This window comes from Clupea harengus, chromosome 19, assembly GCF_900700415.2.
Source record: "Clupea harengus chromosome 19, Ch_v2.0.2, whole genome shotgun sequence".
Taxonomy (NCBI): Eukaryota; Metazoa; Chordata; class Actinopteri; order Clupeiformes; family Clupeidae; genus Clupea; species Clupea harengus.
The window spans coordinates 25,614,948-25,640,675 of record NC_045170.1 but is presented as its reverse complement, the minus strand read 5'-3'; the positions used below and the strand labels follow the sequence as shown (position 1 = coordinate 25,640,675).

The following is a 25,728-nucleotide window of genomic DNA, read 5'->3' as shown; positions in this document are numbered from 1 at the left end:
AAGATGCCAGAGGATGAGTCAACACCAGAGAAGCGCACAGAGAAGATCTTCCGACAGATGGACTTGAATCGTGATGGTGAGGCACCTAACCCTTCTGTGCTCTGTCCTCTCGCTCCGTGTGTCCCCTATACAAACTATAGAAGCAGCTCTGTGTGTCCCCTATAGAAGCAGCTCTCTGTGTGTCCCCTACACACACTATAGAAGCAGTGGACCTCTGTGTGTGTCCCCTATACACACTATAGAAGCAGCTCTGTGTGTCCCCTATACAAACTATAGAAGCAGTGGACCTCCGTGTGTCCCCTATACAAACTATAGAAGCAGCTCTGTGTGTCCCCTATAGGAGCAGTGGGCCTCTGTGTGTCCCCTATAGTAGCAGTGGACCTCTGTGTGTCCCCTATAGAAGCAGCTCTGTGTGTCCCCTACACACACTATAGAAGCAGCTCTGTGTGTCCCCTATACACACTATATAGAAGCAGCTCTGTGTCCCCTATACACACTATAGAAGCAGCTCTGTGTGTCCCCTATACACACGATAGAAGCAGCTCTGTGTGTCCCCTATACACACTATAGAAGCAGCTCTGTGTGTCCCCTATACACACTATAGAAGCAGCTCTGTGTGTCCCCTACACACACTATAGAAGCAGTGGACCTCTGTGTGTCCCCTATACACACTATAGAAGCAGCTCTGTGTGTCCCCTATACACACTATAGAAGCAGCTCTGTGTGTCCCCTATACACACTATAGAAGCAGCTCTGTGTGTCCCCTATACACACTATAGAAGCAGTGGACCTCTGTGTGTCCTGTCCACACTATAGAAGTTTAAAAGTTTATAGAAGTTTAAAATAACCTGTTTCTCCTGTTTATTCTGCCCTTTTCAGGCAAGCTGTCTCTGGAGGAGTTTGTGGAGGGAGCGAAAAATGACCCGTCCATCGTCCGGCTCCTCCAGTGTGACCCCAGCAGTGCCGGGCAGTAAAGCGGAAGTCTCGGGGTGACAGACCTCATCCACTGTCTCATCTGCCCTGTCTCTCTTCAGCTTCTTGCCCCTTTTCTATTTACACACGCCCTGGACTCATCGACTTTAGACACGTCCACAGAAGCAGCCGCTGGCATCGCTTCCTCTGCTCAGAGAGAGAGACACACACACACACACACACACACACACACACACACACAAACAGACACACACACACACACACACACACACATACTTGCACACAAACGCACACACACACACACACACACACACACACACACACACACAGACCCACACACACACACACACACACACACACACACACACACACACACACACACACACACATACTTGCACACAAACGCACACACACACACACACACACACACACACACACACTTGCACACACATACTTGCACACACACACACACACACATAACAAACACTTGCACACACAGACAGGCATAGTGCACCCATGTTAACCCGACACCCCAATCCTTTCCAGACATGCCACACACTCATGACTTGTATTCTCCAGCACTCACTTCACTCCTGCCCGAATAAAACACACGCACACTCACACACCACACCGCCTCTCAGTACATGTCTCTTTCAGTCAGACGTCCACCACGCTCCCAAACCCTTCCAACAAGCTCCAATGGAGAACAGTATCACCACACCCACGGGACTACAAAGCAACCAGTGCAATTCCAAACAAACAAGGCAGAAAAGGACAGAGGCTGAGGGCGAGGGAACCCAGAGGACAGTGTGGACTGTTGTTGAAGCCCCACCGTGGACACCTATCAGACTGTGAAAGAAATGCCTGAATGTGACACGCCGCTCTGGGTTGGATTCCTCTGATCACAGTTGATCCTAATCCTGATGTGTGATTGATTCAAATCCTGATGTGTGATTGATCCAAATCCTGATGTGTGAGGAGAGTGAGTTGAGGTGAGGGTAAGAAATGTGAAAAAAAAATGATTCTATTTTGGAAAGCAAGAAAAAGGTACACCGTTCATTCATTCCAATGACGTCCAAGCAGCACATATCAAAATGTTTTTTTTTCTTGAGAAACCATGACGACACTTCACCCTCCACTCAGATGTAAGAGCCAATTGGAGAGGGAGTGCGACCCATGTGACCACCCAGTGACGGCACATCGCAGGGCGGACGTTGTGAATATCCTTAAACTTGACTTTTCTGTAACACTGGTTGTTTTAACCCAAAGGAACTTGTAATTGCCTCTTTCAAAGTATGTATGAAAACATCTACTTCTGAGAAAGCATCCAAATTAGAATCTCATCTATTACCCAAGCATGTAGCATTGACATCCTCATTGGGCTCTTTCAGAAAGGACTCGTGGACTTCCTAAGGCTGAGTACAGCCACATCATTATTGGGTAACTGAAGGCAGGAAAATCTAGAGGGAAGTATTAGATCATGAAAAAATTTAGGATATATATATATATGTATATAAATGTATTCTTTTACGTGGGGATAAAGTTGGTCTTTGCCACACTAAAAGAGATTCACTTTAAGATTTTCAAATGTTAATTATCGAAATATGAACTTTGTTTTTTCATTTCACAGCAAACATGATATTCATATGTAAAGTACATACATATTTCTGTTAGGAATTTAATGGCAAAAACGCAAGGATCACACATTTTGCTATGCACATACTTTTGTACACCCTTCAGAGCAAACACATTTATGTTTTTCAGAATCAGAATCTCACACTTCCTCCTTTAACCTTCTGAGGTTTATTAGTATTAAAAGGCATGATTGTGTCTGTCGGTACTCCTTGTGTACATAGTGTTTCACTAGTGTTTCTAAATATCCATGTCCCCCCTTCCCTTTGGTATAGTGTACCCCATCAACGTCCCTGTTTAGAAAGGCCTCAGTTCAACCGACTTCTATTATAGTCCTGCAATTTATAAGGACGTTTATATACTTTAAATTTAAATTTAAATTGATAAAAACCATATTTCATGTGAAAAACACAAGGACAATTTATGAGGAGAATTGACAGAACCCAGGCTTCCCCATAACCACACGTTCTCTTGAACTGAATGCTCTTCCAGTCAAGAGGAGTGCTAGACTAACCCTACTGTTTTCAGCTGTGCATTTTGATTGGGTCTTGTGTATGTATCTGTCTAGCTTTCAAATATGTGAAGCATGCATGTATGGTACAGCTCTGGTGAGCCAGTGTTTTACCTGCATTTGTGGTCCCATGAATCTTTTTCAAACAGGCAAGACACATGTATGAAACTTGTCATGATATACTGTAATAGCATACCTTATGGGAAGGTCTAGGTCACATATCATCTGCTTGAAAAGCATAACATTGATCCAGCAGTTTTAAGTATGAAGGGGATATGTGTGTGTGTGTGTGTGTGTGTGTTAGTGCTCACACACCCACACACTCAAACTCAGGGTTGTCCGTAGTGTTTAGGTGGAGGGAGATGAACGATGAGCTCAAACAGAGAGGAAGGACAGGGATTTCTCTGAAGACAAAACATTTATACAACGAACCAAAAAAAATGACATATCATTTAAGCATACCAAGTTACGCACACGCACAGTACAAACTCACTGCATTTCAGACAGCATAGTAAAAAAAGACATTCTATTCCTAGACAGCCAGTCCTTTTCAGATGACCACAAGGTCATGTACAGTAGTTTACAACTATGATCAACACTGGTTATCTAACTGTGGTGAATGCCTGCCAGCATTTGCTGGTTTGTGGACATGGTACTTTAAACCATTATGAGAAGTTTCAAAATCAGACTGTCATCTGCTGAAAAATGACTGATTTCTAACATGTATGGCATTTTGACTTTTTTTTGCTTCTTTGCAAATGCAGCATCAGGCATTTCACTTGTGTTTATCACAGAGCAGCACCATGTGGTCAAGTGCCAAATATACGATAAACCAGTATTGTATCAATTTATACTGTACAATTGTTATCTGTTAAACAAAATGTTTGTCATTGTTCCCATTTTGTAGATTTTGTAACTTGTACTTTGTGTCAGTGTAGATTCTGAACACAGACATCTGTTTTGGTTATCTAATAAATAAAGAAAAATAATTACACAACATTTTCTGTAGTTTTTTTTTCTGCCATATATTTATTTTCAAAATATCTTCTTTTTAAAAACACAGTCACAATTACCACAACATGGGTTTATACAATTTCCAGAAGTTGCTATTTACATCACAAACATTTTATTAAAATATCTAATAGTACTGTAACAAGTGCCCTATTGCTCATTATCTTGACCTAGCAGTTTGGAAGACATATCACACACAGGGAACATCACATGTGTGAGATCTAGTGAAGACATATCCCACACACAGAGAACATCACATGTGTGATGGTGTAAGATATAGTGAAGTCCAGGGAGGGTTCACTAGTCGTAATGCACCTGACATGGTAGGTGGTGCTGTTTGACCATTTCACTTTCATTCAACTTTTGGCAGTTGAGCACAAGGCTCCCACATTCACACCGATGCACAGAAACAAAATCACATTAAATAAAATGGGAAAACCGAAGCATATCCATGAGCTATCTAAAGTCAGGAAGTTGAATGCCTGAATTAAATCCTGTGAAAGTGTTGTGACCAACTTGAGAGTTCTACTTATGAAATAAAAGGACACAAAAGGAGTTAGGAGTGCATTTCTATCTAAGTCTGAGTTCCATTTTGAATAGGTTGGGACCGCTGAAGAGCACCATCTCTTTGAGTGCTTTGAACTATAACTGCTATTGTGCACTCTATCATAGTTAACCACACTAATTGCAGATCCTAAATACAACACGACTGTACATGGTTAATTAACAAAATATATCTTTAAAAACCGTCTCCATACATATCCAAAAGACACAAACACAAACAGGCCACACTGGAATACAAATAAAACTGAAAACTTCAAGACCAGCGACTCTGTAGTAAGACTGAAGTTCTGAATGAATTTAAAAAAAGCATCCAAACTTCTTCTTGGTAGGTCCAAAACTAGGACACTAATCTAAGACAATACATGCACTCTATCTGTTAGGGTTGGGGTTAGGCACTCTATCGGTTAGGTCCTTATGAAGAATTCAGGCTTTTTGATACTTTGAATACTAGCAAGCTGTCTCGACAAACACTGTACTAAAAAAAGGCAAAAGCTTTTTGAGCTGAACATGCTTCCAACGCCAACACAATCATCATGTTGAGTTGTGTTCAATTTCCAGGTAGCGGGTAAATTCATAGCTTCACTGTTTTTTTTAAGTTGAATTACTTGAAAGGACTACATGGCCTTATATAAATAGACTGCTCAAATAGATTCTGTTTGTATCAACTCCCCAAATGTCCAAAGCATTAGATGGGTCCACAAAAACAATTTCTACAATTCAATCTGTTTCCTCGGTAACTAAGTAGACAGACTATTTGGCTGGTTCCATTACCGCGGGAGCATTTACAGAACATGGCAGCAGTTTGAAGAGGCTTCAATCAGTGCCCTCTTCCACCGCCCCTCTCTCCATCTGGACTGGGACTGGGCTAACTGGAGCATTTGAGTGGGATTGATTGAAATGCGGCAGTCCTCTTCGTCTGACCAATCAGCCGTGTCAGATCTCCGTCAGAGTGATTTTGTAGCCATCTGCATAACCCTCAATGTTCAGGATGAAAGTGTCCTCGTTTGAATAGTGCTCGATGATGTTGTCATCCATGTTCACTAGGATCCTGCAGAAGACATATTAAATCACATGAGCATGGTGCTGAAATAGCCAGATGCTACTGGAACAGAAATATATAGTCGTGTGTGTCTGATACAGCACACACAGTAAGATAGAAAATACGGTAAAACCTTACCCTTTTTTGCTTTTCTTGTAGATCTTAGCTATTCTGTCAAGGGGCACTCCATATTTTTCTGAAATCTGAAGATTTTTAATAAATAACTTATTAACAATGATGAAAAATGACACATCTGGACATGGTGCATTGTTTGCTAAATAGTATTAGCGTAAATGTGCCTCTTAACTAGGATCATTCTAGATCAAGACTGCACAGAACTGGCCTAATTACTACCATTACTTCTACAGTCAGGTTCATTCATCTGTAGGCTCAGGATCTCTCAAACATATAACAAAAATAAACTGCAGTAAAAGGCATGTGTATAAAAGCTCAGTATTCTTAGCAGTATTAATTCTATACAAATATATACAAAGCCAGTGCTGCATTTCGTCTCAAGAGGTGAGATACTTACAGCTTCTATGAGTGCCTTCAGTGTGGGAGACTTGAGCATCAGGGCATCAAACACCTCATCAGCCTCCTTCCTCACGTAGAGCAAAACTAGAGAGAGAGAGAGAGAGAGAGAGAGAGAGGGAGAGAGAGGGAGAGAGAGGGAGACAGAGAGACAGAGACAGAGAGAAAGAGATGAATAGGTCCTTCAGCTGACAGACATCTGTTCTACTTATGTTCTACCTATTTGTCAATATAGTCCTATACACACCCCCTAATCTGTACACACCCTTCCTCTGATTGAGTGTTCTGTGCTGCATCTCTGATCTTCTCTATGGAAGCTCACTGCAGGGTTCTAGAGGAACTCTATGGTGCTCTGAAGCTCACTGAGGGGTTCAAGAGGAACTCTACGGTGCTCTGAAGCTCACTGAAGGGTTCAAGAGGAACTCTATGGTGCTCTGAAGCTCACTGCAGGGTTCAAGAGGAACTCTACGGTGCTCTGAAGCTCACTGAGAGGTTCTAGAGGAACTCTACGGTGCTCTGAAGCTCACTGAGGGGTTCAAGAGGAACTCTACGGTGCTCTGAAGCTCACAGGAACTCTACGGGGCTCTGAAGTGTGTTGGATTGTTAGAGAAACTGAGTGTGAAGATCAGCACACTGACTGGCTAGCAGAGTTGAGGGAAAGAATGTTGGAAGATTTTAGATAAATGTTTTCAAAAAGTTTGTGTCTATGGGTTTGTTTCACCCATTTTCCTCCCTCCAGAAAACCACTCCAAATAGAGTAGGAAGGAATCCTGCATTCTCCTAAGTGACTCTTACCTCTCTTCTGTGTCTCCTCTTTGACCTGTTTGTGAGGCGGCGGGCAGAATTCATCCTCAGCAGGCCGGAACATCCGCTTCACCAAGACACTCCTGTCAACATCACAGGAGGAAAGGCCAATCACACTGGTGCTTCGTTTGAGACAGACCAATCAGGAGTCAGTAACATGCAGCCACCTCACATTATCAGGCCATGATCAAGATCAAAGCTGAAGACTGTGTGTGTGTGTTTGTGTGTTTGTCTATGTGTTCATGTATATGTGTGTGTGTGTGTGCGTGTGCGTGTGTGTGTGTGTGTGTGTTTGTGTGTGTGTGTGTGTGTTTGTCTATGTGTTAGAGCTGTGAAAAATAACGCGTTAACGCGTTTTGAATAAATTACAGGATTAATTAGTTAATTTTTTTAACGCATTTAACGCATGCGCAAAATGAGCTTCCAAATATACCCACAATTCCGCCCAATCTGCATTAGTCGCCGCTATAATGGGAAGTTCGTGTTTAAAAAAAACAAAGATGGAACATTCAATAAAACCAAAGTGATATGCACACTCTGCGGGAAGACGTTATCGTTTCACCGTAGCAATAAGTACCAGCTCAACGCGATGCATGCGTTGGTCGGCGAGGGGAGTTAAAGTGGAATGCGCCAAACCACCCTCACTGAACAACGTAGGCCCCTCATTAAGTGTGCCTGTGACAAGTTGACTAGCACAGTTGCCAAATGGATTGCAAATAGCTGTAGACCGATTCATATTGTTGAGGGGTTCCCCGAAGTTGTGCGAGTGGCAACGGGGATTCGAGTATCAAAGCACCACAAAGTCGCACAATAATGACAAAAATCCACGCGCTGTATGAATCTGAAAAGAAAAAAAAGGAAAATGACTTGGCTGCTACGAAACATCAGGCGCTGCCAGGGGATCACTGGACTTCTGTGAGTAACGATAACTACCTGGGTGTAACTGCACATCTAATCACCGACGAATGGAAGTTAAAGTCGTTTACACTAACGTGCATGAAAACAGAAGAGCTCCACTTTGCAGAGGCATGTGCACAACAGTTCCAAACTGTTGCAAGCAACTGGGCAATTGAAGACAAAACGACCACTATAGGGATAGATCAGGGTACTCAATTAGAAACCCAAAAGGTCCACTCGCCAAATTTCCATTCAGTCCAGGGTCCGGAACAGTGACGGTCAAAATCCAAAAACATAACTCCAACAAAAACGTTCAAACTATGCACAAAAGGTGATGTGTTCTGGCCTTATTTGTGTGAAAGGTGACACTTTTTTGTGGTTTAAACTTGGGCATAAAATGTGTGAAGGCCAGGCGAAGGCACTGATGTAAGTGTTCATTAGTGAGTGTGCTCCTGTATTTGTTTTTCACCATATTCATGGTTGAAAAGGCAGACTCACAACAGTATGTTGAGGTATGCACGCTCTTGTTGTGTGGCTAATCTAACTATTACACTGCATGTTGCTTGGTATGATTGCAGATGGTTTATTTTTCTGCCCCTTACCTCAGAGTTCTGCGGGTATTTTTCTTCGAAGTGTGGATGCTTTGTTTCATAGTGACGTTTCACCTTACCACTTTTGACAAGGGCAACCGTCTCGTTGCAGATTAAACACATCGGTTTTGTGCTCCCCACATGCAGCACAAATGCATACTTGTCAGTCCACACTAAATTCGCGATTTTTGGAATCAACTTTTCCTTTTTTTTGTCGGGTTTAAAGCACGCCATGATTTTCGTTTGCTGAGAAAAAGATACTGTTCACAAATCGATCTGCCTGCGTTGTTGCCATTAACACACACAACCTGCGTGACCCACAGAGCTCGCGTCCAACATTGAGTGAGTGAGTTGTCATAGTGATGTTGTTATAACAGCTCCTGATTGGACCTCTGGATTGGACACGGAAGATAGAAACCACCTCGAGTAGGAAAAAAATATATAGCCCGAAATTACGCACCAATGAAAACTTGCTTGGATCATGATTCAATTAGAATGTTGATTTTGGCTTCGGTCCAGATTTGATTGCGTCTGGGTCCGGATCCGGACCGCGGTCCGCCTATTGAGTACCCCTGGGATAGACAGTGCACGTAATATGATAGCCGCGGCTAGACTACTGTAAAAGGGCATTTAGAGGCATTAGATTAGATTGTGTCATGGTGTGGTTAATGGTTGTTTGACAAAAAAAGAGAAAAATGTTCAAATCAAGCCCAAATCATTTCTTTTTGATTTAAAAAGAAAAGAAAAATGTTTTATTCAACCATACAATGGCTAAGAAGCCCAAATTCAGTTTAGGATGAAGATTATATTAATGTTCCATATGGAATAGCAAAGATAACTGCTAAAGAACTGCTCAGTTGCAGCACCATTGTTTTTTTTATGAATAAAAAAAGAAAACATGTTAAATGTATATATCTGTCTTTTGTCATAAATCTTTTTGTTCTCACAAAAATATACCGAGACAATATGTGATTAATCATGATTAATCCACAGAAACCTGTGATTAATCTGATTAAAAATTTTAATCATTTCACAGCCCTACTATGTGTTCATGTATATGTGTGTGTGTGTGTGTGTGTGTGTGTGTGTGTGTGTGTGTGTGTGTGTGTGTGTGTGTGTGTGTGTGTGTGTGTGTGTGTGTTTGTTTGTCTATGTGTTCATGTATGTGTGTGTGTGTGTGTGTGTGTGTGTGTGTTTGTGTGTGTGTTTGTGTGTGTGTGTATACTCACCCTTCCCTCTCTATCTCTTCTGTATTGAAGGTGAACACCTGGCAACAAAAGTAAAGTCATCACTAAAACCAGTCTGCATTTAATACAGAAATATGCCAAAAACAAACAGCACATTCCTGGTCTTCCCATCACATTCCTGGTCTTCCCATTGTTGGATGGTGCTCTTTCCTCTGACATAATGCCTACTGCAGCAGAGCACACATCTCTCACTCCACTGAGGCCCCAAACTGGCCTGCCTATCCTATGCTAAGACACCTGGCAGTGGCATTTCCTGTTGGCATTTGGAAAGGTCCATTCATTTCTGTGCTGTTCCTCAAAGCCATTATCATTAAGGTGTCTAATGCACTAGATGACGTTTCTGAGAGCAGTTTCATCCCACTTCACAGATTCCAGGTGTCCTTTGTAAGACTTGGCCCTGACACAGAGAGCCACTCACGGCCTGGTCATGTGCCCTAGACTGACTGTGACTTCATGGTGTCACCTCGTGGCCTTCACTCAGACAGGAAACAGACACCAGTTTGTCTCACCTGTCCGGCTCTCTGCAGATTACCAAAGTGCACATCTGGAATGAAGAGGACGGGCTGGGAATCCAGGTCCGTCATTGTTTTGAAGAACGTTGCGTCAGATTTCTTGGGGAGGGCGATCACCCCCATACTCCCATCTTTGCCTGATGGATGAGGGAGGAATTGCAGTTTAGTTTTTGAGTTGTTTCTTGTCAGACAAGTGTTGATCAGCATGTTGATAAGATGATAAACCTCTCATACACACACACATGTGCTTTTACATTTACCATTTTACCTCGCATATGCTCCGTTTTAATAGCTTACGTTCACTCTTTTATCACTTAAGTACACTCATTTCATGTAAAATGTATATGAATATGAACATGAATATGTTTACATTTTGAAAGTACAGAATGTCATTGGTGAAATATCGTACATGTGGGAAAAAAGTGAATGTGAGCAATTAAACGAGTAAAAGGTAAAATGATAAACGTAAAAGCACATTGTATGTGTATGAGAGGTAAAGTTTGAATTAAGGCCCCCATATATAAAGGTATGTGTATTGACGTGGATCAGAATCTCTGTGACAGGGTGACTTGTCTGACAGAAGACTGACCTTTGGCCTTCTTGCGGTTCTGTTTCCTCTCCTCATCTCGGATCTTTCGCTCTGCACCCTAAAAGACATGAACACCAATCTAAATGACTGTTTGAGCATAGCCACTGAAGCAATCTGACTGGCTGTCAGCAGAAGCCAAATCTGTGCAAAAGTAGAGTATTACACTATACATCTATAGTCCCTTTGCAATTTACCAGCGTATTCTTGTCTAAAATATGAGCCATCAATCAGGCTTCTGGCCGCTGAAAGCCAGGCTCAGTGAACACACCAGGCACCATTAGAAAGAAGGGGGGCTCAGTCTAGGCAGTCATAAGTTAGGAGATGAAGGTCAGGCAGGGAGCCTCCAGGTTTCTTTCAAAATGGGAATGGGCATGGAATAGAGAGGACGAGGGGAGGAAGAAACCCAGATGTTTGTTTTCAAGCAGATGTTACACATTGTTACTGTAAACGTGTGTCAAATGAAAAAAACTCCTGCAGCTCAGCTCAAGCAACACTGCCAATGCAAAAATGTAATGGGCTTATACCTACATCGCGTCAGCACTGGTGTGCAGGGGCGGAATGGCCATCGGGGATACCGGGGGAATCCCCGGTGGGCCGACGAGGTTGGGATGGTCCAAAATACCGGCCCGCGTCCATCATTTATCGGCCCTCCCATATACGCCGCCGGCACCTTCAACTATTTTCCATACTTCTCAGAACACGTATAATTTCCTCTATTAACTATATCAGCTAAATCACTGACTGATTTTTATACTCCTCCTCGCGATCTGTATTCACACTCATGGTGCCTATTTTTCGAAAATGTTCTGTGTCTTCTGAAATGTGTTCCTACGGACTTCAGAAATTCAACGTAAGAAACGATCTCCACCTTATTAATGAACACCTGAAAATGGGTTCTTACACAGCCGAAGTGTTCTCAGCTGTGCAGATTGAGGATGAGGATTCTTAAATTAAACGCACCTGGATTTGCATATACGACCCGCCAGGGCACGCAACCGTAGTGACGTGTGCCGTCAGCCCTTCTAACACGGAGCGGCCCGTGGGGCATCTGGTAGTTTTGAGGAATTGCATTTAGGAAAACTCTGGGCCATTTATGACTGTTATTTCGCGTGACAGTGACAGTGATACAAGTTAAATTGTGGCGTTGACTTGGCCAATGTTAGCTTGCTTTTCACAGATGAGGTAACGTTCACTACCAACTAGCCTAGCTAACGTTAGATAGATAAATGTCCAAAATTGAGACCGTTATGATCTGGTAAAATAAGCAAGCTGGCGCTATTGTCATCATCGAGATGATCTACTTTAACATGTTAGCCGTAGTCACTTGTTTACAATCGATGAGCAAGCTATCCATGGTGGAAGTTGTAAAGAGAGCAATCTTATAATTTCTAACCAGCTAGCTTGTTATGCTATAATCACCGTGTTACACACAACACTAACATTATAAACAATGTTAATATGTTATCTAGATTAGATAGTGAGGTCATACTAACACATGAGTATAATGATATTGTTTTGTATTATCATGTGACTATAATGCGCCCGGGCCAGCAGAGTTAGTTTAGGTTCTGGTACTTAACTTATTGTTTTGTTATGCACCTTCAACACCCCTACACACACACACACAATCACACACCCAGCATGCAATACTACTGATACCACTGATGTTCACACCCCATCGTATGTTCTATTCTGTTCATTTCTACAATATAGTTCATACTAATTCTACCCTCTGATTCCAGTTTCTTTATTGTGTGGATATTCATTCCTTAATGGTCTGTAGTTATACGTATAAACATCTGATACTAGCCCAGAGTTAAGCCTATTCATCTAGCAACCAATACCTACCTTGGAGTGTTACAATAGCCAGTATCATTTTATTCCATGTGTCCACCCAGGCAAATTGGTGGATCCAAATGTTATTAAAAAAAAACATATATGATGTAATTTCTTTGTAATCATCCAAAATAATGTTAAGTGTATGGGTATTTTTCCAAGTAGGCCACTGACTGGTCTATACGTGCGATGCATTGAATGGGCAACGTGCAGTGTATTGAGTGGGCAGCGCGCCGTGTACTGAGTGGGCAGCGCAGCGTGTATTGAGTGGGCCGGTCTAACAGTAACTCCCGGGCCACTTTTTCCCCCCAGTCCTCCCCTGCTGGTGTGGCTGTTCATTACACAAATGGTAGATTTGTCCCTAGGAAGAAGGTGAAAATGCACAATACACCACCAGGGGGAGGCAAAGAGTGAAACCATCTGGAGTCCAACTAAAACCGCTGCTGCTAAACCATTGTGTTCTTATATTAGTTTAGACTAACTTCAGGCTTTAGGCTTCAGTAAGTTAACATCTTTCCTTCTTTTTGAAAATACATGCAATATTAACTAAAAAGTTCACTATCTATTCCTTAAAGTATTAAATGCACATACCGGTACCTAAAGTTGACTACAACTAGCCTTCTATGTGAGGGACGCTATGCACTGCATTTGGTTTTGGTTGTGTTGTTTGGAGTGTTCAACCACAAGATGTTCAGCCCCCTACCCCCTCGGTTTGGCTGCCCTCTGATGAATGTTCAGTGAAAGTCTTTGAAGGGTCAGATTTCAGGAGTTAGGCTTCACCTTGTCACAGAAGACCTTGATCTGGCAGTAGGCTCGATGCAGCGGCTTGTTGCTGCGGTTGTTGTAGCTGTAGGTGTCAATCTGGATCATGAGAGGAAGGCCCTTCACTCCTTTCTGAGAGGAGAAGTCCGTGCTAAGACAGTTCACTGTGATGAAGATCTGGTGCCGCAGACAAACAATAAACAAATGTCAAATGACAGCGACACACACTGTAAAACAACAGCACAACACACACTGTAAAACAACAGCACAACACACACTGAAAAACAACAGCACAACACACACTGCAAAACAACAGCACAACACACACTGAAAAACAACAGCACAACACACACTGCAAAACAACAGCACAACACACACTGCACTCATGAATGTATCTAAAATCATGTTTAGGCAGAAACCATGTAATGTGTGATGAGAATATTTTAACATAAGTTAACAACAATTTAGAAACAAATTGTCAATTTAGAGACAAAAAACATTCATTACACCTTTAGTGGAACCACTGCCAACCATGCAACCACAGCCTGCCGATATTAATTGTACTATATCTGAGCGCATATGCTCTGCCATCTCTTTGATTAATGACAATGAACAGTGCTGTTTTTATGGCTCGTCGTGCTACTAAAGTAACAGTTATTTTAATGAGCCAATTCGCCTTACGTGAGAAATCTTCTGTGTTCTTCTCCCACCAGCCTTCCTGTTACTACTTGCCCAGCACCTCTCAATAGAGAGCAAACTGGAACACGTGTTGTGCGTAAATCTTTCTCACCGGGCCATTTCTTTTGACTTTCATTCTTAGATTACCAGAATATTTTCTCATAAATCAAATCTCGAACTCAACACACGGCCTATGGCCACAAAATGACATATGTAACATTCTTTACCGTGACCTCATCAAGTTTCACAGTTATGTGTTAACTGCAGCTTGACTGAGGTTAGATGCAGTCTTATATAAGTGTACATATAAGTAGTAAATGACAGCTTTCTTTGATGTACAGCGGTTCATTATCTCTGTAAATGAACAAAAAGCCTAAACGTGTTAATGTGAAGGAGATCTTTGGCAGATCTTTGACAGTTTCTCATAAAAACAAAAATGCATTTCATGTGTGAGCTAATGCGGACACATGTGACAACTAACAGATTCCCACAAGTGCAGCGTGTGACACTCCCGCTCACACAAACGTAGACTAAATCAGGTGAGGCAGGGCGTATCACACAAACTATTTTCCCACCATCGCAACCTCTACGCCATGTCTCAGCTTGTGTATGAGTCCTCCCACTAACTGGACACACTCACTCTGTAAACTGCCTTGTGTTCCTCCTCTGCCAATCCCTCCTGTGCATATAGCAGGCCTCTGCTGATGATTGCACCAGGAAGCAGACATTCAGTTATTTTTTAATGTTTTCATATCTTCAGAATGACAGTAGTTCCCTACTAGTTAATACATGAAGTAGTTGGATATTAACCAAAAACAGCAACAGACAATTGGATAGCGGTTAAGAGCACCTTCCTCTGTTTGTATTTCATATTTAGGATCTGACTATCCCCCAAATGCAGCACAGTGAAGTGGTTTAAATAACAGGTGTTGTAGTTCCTTTTCATCACACGCGCCTCAACCAATTCTTTTTTTGTTAGGATTTCACACAAGCTTTAAATCAGGAATATACATCTCTTGGTTTTGCTATGTTCTATGAGACCCTTTCAAGTCTATCACACACATACTGTCCACTGCTACACGCTAATGGAAATGGAATCATGCATCATAAACTTTTTCATTCTTTCTGCTCTGTAGATCAATGGCTGTCTGGGGAAACTGAGGTTTATAGCCAGTGCTTCCTTTCTGCTTGGTGGCATGGTCCCTTAACCATTACGCACAGAGAAAATCAAGGCCGAGTAGGATTCAGATTGAGATGGTTATCAGCGCTGGCTGATTTAATTGAGAAGACTGTCTTTCCAGAGCTGTGTGTGCGAGCATTGGAAAGGGCAGACACTGAGACCACTAGCATTCACTCAAAACCCATTAAATGGCTCAACTCCAAGGCTACGTGGTTTGGCTCACACAAGGAAGTCATACTCTAATAGCTTTAGCATCCAAACTGCAAAGAAAAGGCCATTGGGGAGAATGGATTAGAAAGCAAATATTGACCATTTGGTATTGGAGACGAGCACACTGCACAATGTTTGTCCTGAGCTTTATGACCACAGAAGAGCCAAATAAAGAACTCAATAAAAGAGCAGAGCAATCTGTGTGGCATTGGTGTGTCTGTGTGTGTGTGTGTGTGTGTGTGTGTGTGTGTGTGTGTGTGTGTGTGTGTGTGTGTGTGTGTGTGTGTGTGTGTGTGTGTGTGTGTGTGTGTGTGTGTGTGTGTGTGTGTGTGTGTGTGTGTGGGCGTGTCTGTGTGCGTGTTTGTGTGTGAATAAACAATACTTGCTTTGCCCATCTCTCTCTATCAATCTCTCTTCCCTCTAACTGTCTCCTGATCTCTCTCTCTCTCTTTCTCTCCCTCTCTCACTCTCCTCTCTCTCTCTCTCTCTCTTTCTCTCTCTCTCTCCCTCTGTGTATGTATTTCCCTCTGCTTTTCTTCTGCTTGTTTGACGCCTGAAGCCTAAGACGGAGGGGAAATAGAGCAAAACACACAGATGAGGGTGGGGCTGGGTAAATGTATGTGTGTAGAAGGGGAGGTCTGGGGGCCTACAGCATTGTGTTTGTCCTCAGTGTAACACTTTAAACAGCCTGGGCCCGGCTCGAAAGGAGTGGTCACAAAAGGAGGGGACTTCCTGGCACACATAGACCAAGAGTAGACAAACGTGCACACACACACACACAAACACACACACACACACACAAACACACACACACAAATATTCTTGACTGAAAGAGAGGAATGAAAGTAAAAAAAAGAGAGAGAGAGAAAGAAACAGGCAAAGCATACAGGTTGTGTATGCTCTTCATCCTTCAATAATGTTTAATGCAAAATAGCCAGTTATTCTATTAAGATGTCTCATTCAGTCAATAGAGGAAACCCAGACGCTCCACTGATCCAGGTACACATAGGGGGCAGTCAGTTGCTTCAGGCTTATACTTTATTTGACTATGGGCATGCAACAGTAGGATGTTCCTGAAATTGAGGACCCACACCCAGTGGTGTGTAAATAAAGTGATCAAGCTGCAATGCCAAAACACAATCAAGCACATGAGTTTATAAGACCAGAGTAGCTCAGCCAATCAAAAGCACGCTTAGAAATTACCTTGGCTTCTTCATTCACGTCCCAAGTGAAAGATACGGCGTTGTAGGCGATCTCCTCAATGTTCCCAATGGTGTTGAAGCTCTCTTTATAGTCAGCTGTGGAGAGAAGACTTTCAGTCAATAACAGCACACTCGGACAAACTGTCACTCATCCTTCATTCTGTCCACCCAAGAAACATGCACAGCTGCCAGTGTACTGATTATGGCTGATGTACAAAAATCCTACATGTTGTATCACATACCACTGCCAAAACTGTAAGTGTCGGTAAAGCCGCAAAAGTGAATGTTTTGGAAATATAGAAATCCCTGATGTTCACCAAGAGAACCATATCTGAGCTTTGTTGTTCCAGACTGATAAGGGCTCCAATGCAATAAAACCACACACTTCAGCTCCTGATAAAGCGTATCTCCTTTGATAAACAATCACTTCAACATTAAAGCTACCGCATGGAAGGTTGTATACCATATATATATATAGCGTACATTATGTATGTTTGGAAGGAAATTAGGCAAAACTTTTGAGTAGTGAAAACTGGTGTTGTTGTATGAATGTATGAGTGCACATGCCTTTCCAGGGTTGCCTCTGTGGACGGAGGCGCTCAGTGCAGGTGAATACTCCATAGTTAAGGTGCCTCTCTTCCAGGGCCAGTAGGCGGGCCATCCCATTCCCATATTCCCAGGTTCTCAGGGTTTTCCCTGGTGCTTGTGGGCCAGCCCAGTCCACATCCGTTAAGCCCTCTATGCACTCCCCCAACCCAACCCCCACCTCCCTGTTAAATGGGCCCCATTCAAATCCCAGATCTTGTGACATGGCCCTAAGGCTCGAGAACAATCCCGCCTCAACTGCTATTCAAATCCCAACCGTGGCGGTGTCAGGTTGCAGTCACTGTCTGGTCCTGCCAGCTAGGAGCTGCAGGTTGCTGTTTGCCATATGCCCAGAGGTCACCTTGTTGCGACAACGCCCTTCCTCTATCTTTTATATATATGTGCCTGTTGTCTCCCAGTGGGTCAGACTGAACATCTACGGTAACACCTCTTCAAAGCCCCCTTCTCACCGCCGTTCAGCAGACCCCTGTCCCCCACCTGTGAGAGTCGTGTTGAACAAAGACAGTCACCAACACCACAACGCCTGAGGGGTGCTGCTGCAGCCCTGATGCCCACCAACCCCTAGCCTCAAGCAGATCCGACACAAGCCACAGCAAGGGAATCCCCCACCGGCCGTACACACATTTGGTCACTCCACAGGTGCTCTCATTACATTAACATTGAGCGTTTCAACTTTGACCTCACTTCTGCAAATACTTCTATGTTATTTGTGGGTCCATACATGTATTTAGCCATCATGGACCCACTGAAGCTGTCTACAGGAAGGGACAGAGCAGACTTTGCGTTTTGAAGAAGCGTGGGTCATTCAATGTGATGACCCAACATGTCGCATATCTTCTTCTGTTGTGGCAAGAGCAGCAGCAGCAGCAGCATCAGAGCCAGAGACTCGAAGAAACTGAACAAGCTGATCAAGAAGGCTGGCTCTGTGCTGAGGACTGCTCAGCAATCGCCATCCACAATGACTCCCCTTTGCGCCGAGAGAGGAGACTCCTCTAAGTGGTAATGCACAATGCACATTTTACCATTTCATTTGCACATTAATAGCAATATCTTGACTTAAACTTCAATTCTATTTTTTTTATTGAGTATAGTAATAGTTGTGTGTGTGTGTGCGCTCGTATATATATAAATATATATGTGTTATGTATGTGGTTTTTTGTCATTTATGTGAATTTCCGGCGACAAATTTTCCTTTGAGCATAAATCATCTATCAATATTAGGTTGTTTACATTTGATTCAAAATGGCTTCCAATGAAGTCCTGCCTCCCTGCAAGCCTGCAACAAGGTATGCTGTCAGTGATAATCTTCATCCTTTTATGCACTGCCGTGACCAAGCCAGGCTTGTGCCTGTCACCTCCCCTCATTAGCCTGGCAAATTAAACCACAGCCTCACTGGGAAATGAAAACAGCTCTTATCTAACATATCTAGCACAGACATTGTGAGTACTGCTCAGTTGATGTGAAGTAGTGCATTAACTTCATTGCCACAACTGTCTAACATATATTGTTTGTGGCTATATGAAGTTGTGGTGAGTACACAAATATTATCATAATGATGCCAACACCGAATATACCAACTGAGAAATGCCAACTGAAACATATGCCTAATGCATCCACATAGCATCACATTACATCGAAAATAGTGTCAAGTCTGATCTGAATCATCAGATGTTGTAGTTACCAACAAGACGTAGTTACCATCTTGATGTTGTAGTTACCAACAAGATTGTTTGAGTTCTATGTTGATCTCTTCAAAGAGCCTATAGCAGAATGCTCCATTTGAATACCATAGGCACACAAAACACAAGAAGCGTGGGACATTCCTCTGTGTGTTCCAACAAGCAACAGCTTTCTCACTATTCAAGCCGTCTCTCACATGCCACTGCAGCATTGCTGTGTGCACAGGTCACAGCTTGCATCCACAGGGAAACCGTCCATACCTCACAACAACATTCAACCATACCGGGCCTGTTCTCCCACGACACAACAAATTCCCTCAGAAAGCGCCTACACATGTAGTTATACACTTATATTCAAGGCAAAATAGTTTTCTATAGTTTTCACTATCAAAGCTATCAAAACACATCTTCCAAATGAAGTGCTGAGTATCATTATATTAGAATTTCATGTGGAAAAATGGCAACAGCACAGTTATAAACAACTTATTATACGGCTCCTCAGAATGTTGCAAAAAAAAAGAAACGCAACACCTGAAACTTTAAAGTTCTATTTGTGTGAAGAGATTTTTTCTTAGCGGAAGGCCTGTTGGTCCCGTTGGGATCTATTTTTTCCAAACTGACGAGCAGACTATACATTATCCCTTACATAACATTGTGGAAGGAGCCCAGTGGGTGACAGGGTTGGTTTAACTGTAGACCCTGGTAGATGGGGATATGGGGAGCCATGGTCAGTTAGAGGACGCGTGAGAGGGCCTGTGGCTACAGACTGAGCAGAGTGGCTGAAGGAGGGAGGATGAGAAGTTGACTGCATACCTGTTAACACACATCTATAGGATACTGAGGGTGTGTTTCTGGATCCTTATTATATTTAGTCATTGAAGATGGCAACTCAGTCATCATAAATTAACTTTGGCATACAGTACAGTAATATATAATATATATTACTGTAGTATTTGGTACTGAAACATTTTTTGTGGTACTTAATGATCTCTCACTTCACCATAGGAAATAGCAGTAACCCACCGATGTCGAGGACACGCTGTTTAGCCGTGTGCTGGCGTGAGTGCCAGTACTTCCAGTACTTCAGCTGCTCATCACGGTTCTTATCCTCGCTGAACACCACCATAATCACACTCTGAAAAAAAGTCAAGAAGGGAACACAATGTGATATAGTGTGATAATTACAATAGACTGATAACAGACTGGCAATTACAGAAATAGACGGATAGACGGATAGCTTATCTCTGATGAGTGACGGGCAATCTAGTGATATTAAAACATAAAAGCTAGCCAAATAGATTTAATACGCTTTCATTTACTGACAAATTTAAAGCTCCACTATACAACTTTTATGCAAATAAACAACGTTTTTTGAACCGTCGTATGTTTGCATTCATTTAAACTACAGTCTCTTTGATGGCTGCTGAATGCTTACATCACTTCCTACTGGATAAAAGTAAAGCTAAGCTACTATGTTTTGAAAGTGGCATTGTTTTCATTCCAACTGCATGATAAGTCATTAGTATGGCCACTAAACAGGAACTCAAAGTTAGACAGCTAACTGTTACCTAAAACAAGCAAACACATGACAAAGTATCTCCATGTGGCAACCCATTTCACATTCCCATTTCACATTCACATTCACATTAAACTGCAATCTAGGGTTCAAAAGCTACATATAACCTTTAATAGGGTGTAATATAATAGTGGTGTTTTCATAAGGATGTGTCCACTTCCTGATCTCAGAGTGGGAATCCCATAATGCACCACTCACCTAAGATATCCCGTGAGATTATCACACTAACATGGCTCAATTAGGTGACTTACATGAGTTTCCCTTATTTGTAGTGTGTTAGGGTCACTCACTCTGACTTTGCTGATGGGGTGTCTCAGGCGTTTATCGGCTCCTGTTTCATTCAGGGTCACGGCATAAAACTGCCCTTTGTTCAGGTACGTCATGGGCCCCTCTCCCTGTTTCTGACGCAGTGACCTGCTAGCTTCAAGGGTGTACTGAAAAGTGTCAATACCCCTGCAAAATATGAGTACAATGTAGCGTGTTATTTAGCATGATGCATCAAACATTCACTCTAATCCACTCAACGCTAATTTAGCATTTTTGCAAGATATTGTGTGAATTCAATAATATACACTTGATAATCTCTGTTAACATAGTAACATCAAACACATCAATATGTTTTACGAAGGTTTTCCCACAGATCAATGCAGGTGTTAAGTCTGAATCTGTTTTCAGATAAATGTGTGACAAGCAAAGGAAAACCAGACAGGCACGTCTTACACATCTGACTGCTGAAACACAAAATCTTCAGCTCCCATCGATGAAGACCGGTATTTCTGTTTGAAGAGAGAACATAGCACATCAAAACTCAGCTTATAATAAAGTAATAGCCATATATACTATGGTAAAACAAAACAACAAACTAATTATCACCGCAAACAGCCTAGTATATGTAATATGTAATATGTAATAGTAATGTCCTATGTTGTGAATGACAAAGATTACAGTAATATCCTACATGGTACATCTGAACTGAACATCAGGACAAACAGCTCCAGCTCCAGCTCCAGCTGCCACCATTTTGTATCACCCTCCACCCCCATCAAGTGTATCGCTTTATTGGTAATATCCCGGAACACAGAACTAATCCTCCCGTTCCTTCATTTTCATGCCATCTAACACCTTAGTGTGTTTAATGTAATGGTGTTTATTGTCATTCATTGATTTTCTTCCTCTGCCCCCTGTTGTTTGACTCCCTGGCAGCCCTTCTTCTCACCCCGTTGTTGTCCTCCTCATAGGTGCTGTCAGGTGAGCTGCGCTGCTCATCTTTCCCATAAGCCCCGTGGCTGAGTGTGACTGCATCGTAGGTGTGGCTCTGCTCGTACACCACCCGCGCGTGCTCGTCCCCCTCCGGACGGTAGTGGACCGCCCCAGCTCCCATGAACACTGGAGTGTAAACCTCAGCCTTCACCATGGTAACAGCACCCGCTTCAGCCCCCTCTGCACCACACTGGTCCCGTTTGGAGTCCAGATGCTCAGTGTTGAGGGACAGGTTCACTGGCACTGACTTCAGGACCTGGACACGGTTGTCAACTGCCTCTGCCTCACCCTGGTGGCCACTATTAAGGGCAATAGAAATAGCCCTATTGGGGGCCATAGAAATAGAACTATTAAGGGCAATAGAAATAGCCATATTAAGGGCAATAGAAATAGGACTATTAAGGGCACAGACAGCAATAAAGTGCAGATACATGACCTCACACACACCCATTATTATTATCTGTCATGTCTGTGATATGTCACTGACCTCTTTTCCTGCTCCTCTGAAATTTCAACCACTTTAGGTACGGTTAAAACCCTTTTGTCCTTGGGAACCTGGAGGAAATAAAAAACAGACAAGTCTAAACATATTAGGAAACTAGTTTGAGATGATAAGGGTAAGAAACAATATATAGCAATATATAGCATGCTGTGTGTTTGATAACTAACATGGGCAACATCACATTTAAGAGGATGAAGGCTAAAGAATTTGTGTTTTACATCTCCTGCATATCAAAGTTCTTTGATAAGCTTACAGGGAATTCTTGTCTCTGGTAATGTCTCTTAAACCTGAACCATGTTCACTGTTCACTGTTCTAAGTTAGATGTGTCTGTTTTCATTTGACCCATTTTAAGAAGAGAATCAGCTATGGTATATCATAAATAGTGTCATGAACTACACCTAATACAAATGCTGCTGTAGTAAAGTTAATATTGTCTATGGACATAATACTACATGCACAGCATATGCTGTGGTCAAATGAAAATTCCTGTTCTTCCTCAAAACAATCTCTTTTGTTCAGTATATCAAATAAGGAAGACCTGAATTGTCACTTGGCAATGACAATCCGATTTTTAGCCTGACTGACAAAGAGAGTGGTTTTACTCATCAAAACACAACGAAAACATGGACACCTTTTCTGGACTATGTAAATACCCTAACAATTGCTCCAGAGGATGGGGATAACTAAAGTCATTAGAGGAAATGTTCCACACACATACAAATTTATAGGTGTACACACACACTTTGTCTTTGCTTTCTTTTATCTCTTTTTATTTTTTTGGAGTGCAGGAATTGAGCGAATTCCTATAGGTGTCATTTATAGGTGTACACACACACTTTGTCTTTGCTTTCTTTTTTCTCTTTTTATTTTTTGGAGTGCAGGAATATCAGCGACTGATATTATTCATTTCCTATTGCCCTTTTTTTTCTCTTTAATATTCAATATTTATATATGAATTGTATTAACTTTATGAACTTTTAATTTTATGAACTTGTACATTTCATGAATTTTATAAACTTGTGAAACTTTTGATTTCTGCTGTAGGGGAGGGTGGGGGGTGGGGGCACATGTGCATAATTGTCTGTGTATTGATAAAAACCTGTAAAACCTAATAAACAGATTTTTAAAAAAAAATAATAATTTAACGAAAACTCTTCCTTCACTTAATCTCTCACAAAAGGAAACTGGACTACATCTCCCTACACCCCAGTCTTGAGTAATGACCCGTATGAAGGAGAATGACCCCTGACCTTGTAGTAGTCATAGAGCAGACCCAGGGCGGCTGCACTGTCCTCGTCGCCATTGATGCTCATCATGGCCTTGGTGGCCGCCGTCAAGGGGTTCTCCAGGTACGACCTCCATGCCTCATCTTCACTGGTGTAGGCCCGGCGGGGATGGAAGGAGGTTTCATTGGGCACTACCACGACCAACCGCTTACTGCCACACACAAAACAACACACACAATAAGAGACACAGAACAAGAGCATGTGAGACACAAACGAGTACCTGTGCGATGACATCAAACGAAATATGAGCAAAATAAATGTGGAACGAATTATGGACATGTTTTTAAATGTCATCGAAAACATACCCAGAATACAAGGTGCATGGAATTTAAGTTCTTATAATTTGAGTTAAGTGACATTTGATCATTTGTTCACTATATTTGTACTTCCCCACTGGCTCTGCATTATTCATTGATAAGTGTGCCGAAGCAAACATGCTAACACACTGATGAAGTCTTATCTTATCATCCTTTAAATTCAACTGATTAAATCCAATAGTTTATGTTGGCCTTTACATTTTCCTGCACAGAGAGCACAAGTACATTTTCTCTCATGGTTTGTTTACTTTCTAGTCCCTTGAGGTGCGCACTCTCTCTCTCTCTCACTCTCTCTCTCACTCTCAGTCTTTTTCATAAAGTGAACATTTTTATCCTGGTTTTTCAGTTAAAGTCTATCTGATATGAGGAACAAAATCAGACAAGTTTGGAAATGCTATTTGACTTTTGACGGGAAGTGTGGCATGTCATGTTTGATAGAATACGCCCTCAATCGCCCTTCCTGTTTAGAATGATGAGTATTTTCAGAACAATTTTTTTTGAAGGTAAAATGCATTCAAAATTACATCTGAGTAAACTTTTTTAATCACATTGATCCCACAACAATAGATTGGATTGGAGATTAAAATCTCAGAATATAAATTATAATGTCTATAGAGTGCGGTCCTATCATTGTACGTAAAACAACACTGCATGTGTGGCTTTTGGTCATTTTGTGTGTGAATTTATATAATGAACTTCTGTCATTATATTCTGTACAAAACTCTTTTACTCCTCTCATTTTGGGAGTTCCAAGAGGTCAAGGTTGGCCCTAAACATACCAGTGACTTGAGCTCCCTATAAAACACTGTAGTTACAGTTCACTGTGTTGTCATGTGAGTTATGATCGGGTATTGATCCAACAGGGTAAGGCTACTGCACTGCTTGTCCTTTTGAATAGAAAAGGATCTCTTTCGTACATCAAACTAATCAACACATCTTCTTGCTCCAATGTAATGTGCCATAAAGACACATACACTCACTTTTTTATCAGCTTACTTTGTAAAGGAAACATGTAACCTTAAATGCATCACTATTGTGGAATAACAATATGTACAGTGAAGTCCTTCAAAATCTATCATATTTTTCATCTTAATTTCTCCTCAAATTAGAATTATTCTAAAACAAAGTATATTCGCAATACTTCTTGATTCCTTTTTTAAATTAAGCAGGGATAGAGAAGTAGAGGCAAAATGATTAAATATCAAGTTGAACTGAAAAAACTCCACTGGAGACTATTTGCAGATGTAGAAAAGACCAGCCATACAAAGTTAAAAGCTTACATTAAAATACTATATGACATGAAATGTTTGATGCCCTTCAAAGATTTCATTTAAGACGATATGTATTATTATATATTCAAATGCAAAACAATTTTACCGGTTGGGATTTTTAAATCGCAGTTCCGATGCTTTCCCTAGAAAATGGCGTTTGTCAAATGCCAATTAGCCTATGGACTGTACGGAACCAAACCATAGCATTCGGCTTTACAATTACAGCAAGTCCCTAAATCCGATTAGTAGACCATCATGGGGTAAAACCTGTTTAATATAAGCAAATCAAATATCAGCCCAAAAAATAAGGATAATATCAGCCCATAAAGTACCATTAATCTTTGAACTTGATGAGAAGGCAAATTTCAACCCGCGTTCTGATATATGTTGCTCTGGAAGAAAGACTTACCTGTCTGTCTCCTGTGACATATTTTGCTTCCTCCACGATTCTTCCTTGTGAAACTGGACTTTCAAGTCGGTGCAGGTAATAGAGTAAGGCTG

The 25,728-nt window shown here is 41.8% G+C and overlaps 2 protein-coding genes across 4 annotated transcripts in view; one reads left to right on the top strand and one right to left on the bottom strand.

Annotated features, from left to right (window-relative positions):
- ncaldb (neurocalcin delta b) overlaps positions 1–1,192 on the top strand; it is a 14,805-nt gene extending 13,613 nt beyond the window's left edge. For all 3 annotated transcript variants that reach the window (XM_031586013.2, XM_031586014.2, XM_012836114.3), the window contains exons 3-4: positions 1–76; positions 880–1,192. The exon at positions 1–76 is cut by the window's left edge and continues 30 nt beyond it. In XM_031586013.2, the coding sequence (XP_031441873.1) occupies positions 1–76; positions 880–974 (171 nt within the window). In that variant the 3' untranslated portion in view covers positions 975–1,192. The remainder of the gene's footprint in view (positions 77–879) is intronic.
- Positions 1,193–3,969: 2,777 nt separating this feature from the next.
- Positions 3,970–25,656, bottom strand: grhl2b (grainyhead-like transcription factor 2b). The gene is made up of 16 exons (XM_042710598.1): positions 25,637–25,656; positions 23,604–23,790; positions 22,334–22,405; positions 21,807–22,139; positions 21,311–21,366; positions 20,881–21,043; positions 20,038–20,149; positions 16,730–16,824; positions 13,477–13,635; positions 10,850–10,918; positions 10,269–10,496; positions 9,742–9,779; positions 7,017–7,105; positions 6,223–6,308; positions 5,829–5,893; positions 3,970–5,699 (listed from the first exon to the last, which is right to left on the bottom strand). The coding sequence occupies exons 1-16, from the start codon at positions 25,654–25,656 to the stop codon at positions 5,585–5,587; spliced, it is 1,887 nt and encodes a 628-aa protein (XP_042566532.1). The 3' UTR covers positions 3,970–5,584.
- Between the last annotated feature and the right edge of the window lie 72 nt (positions 25,657–25,728).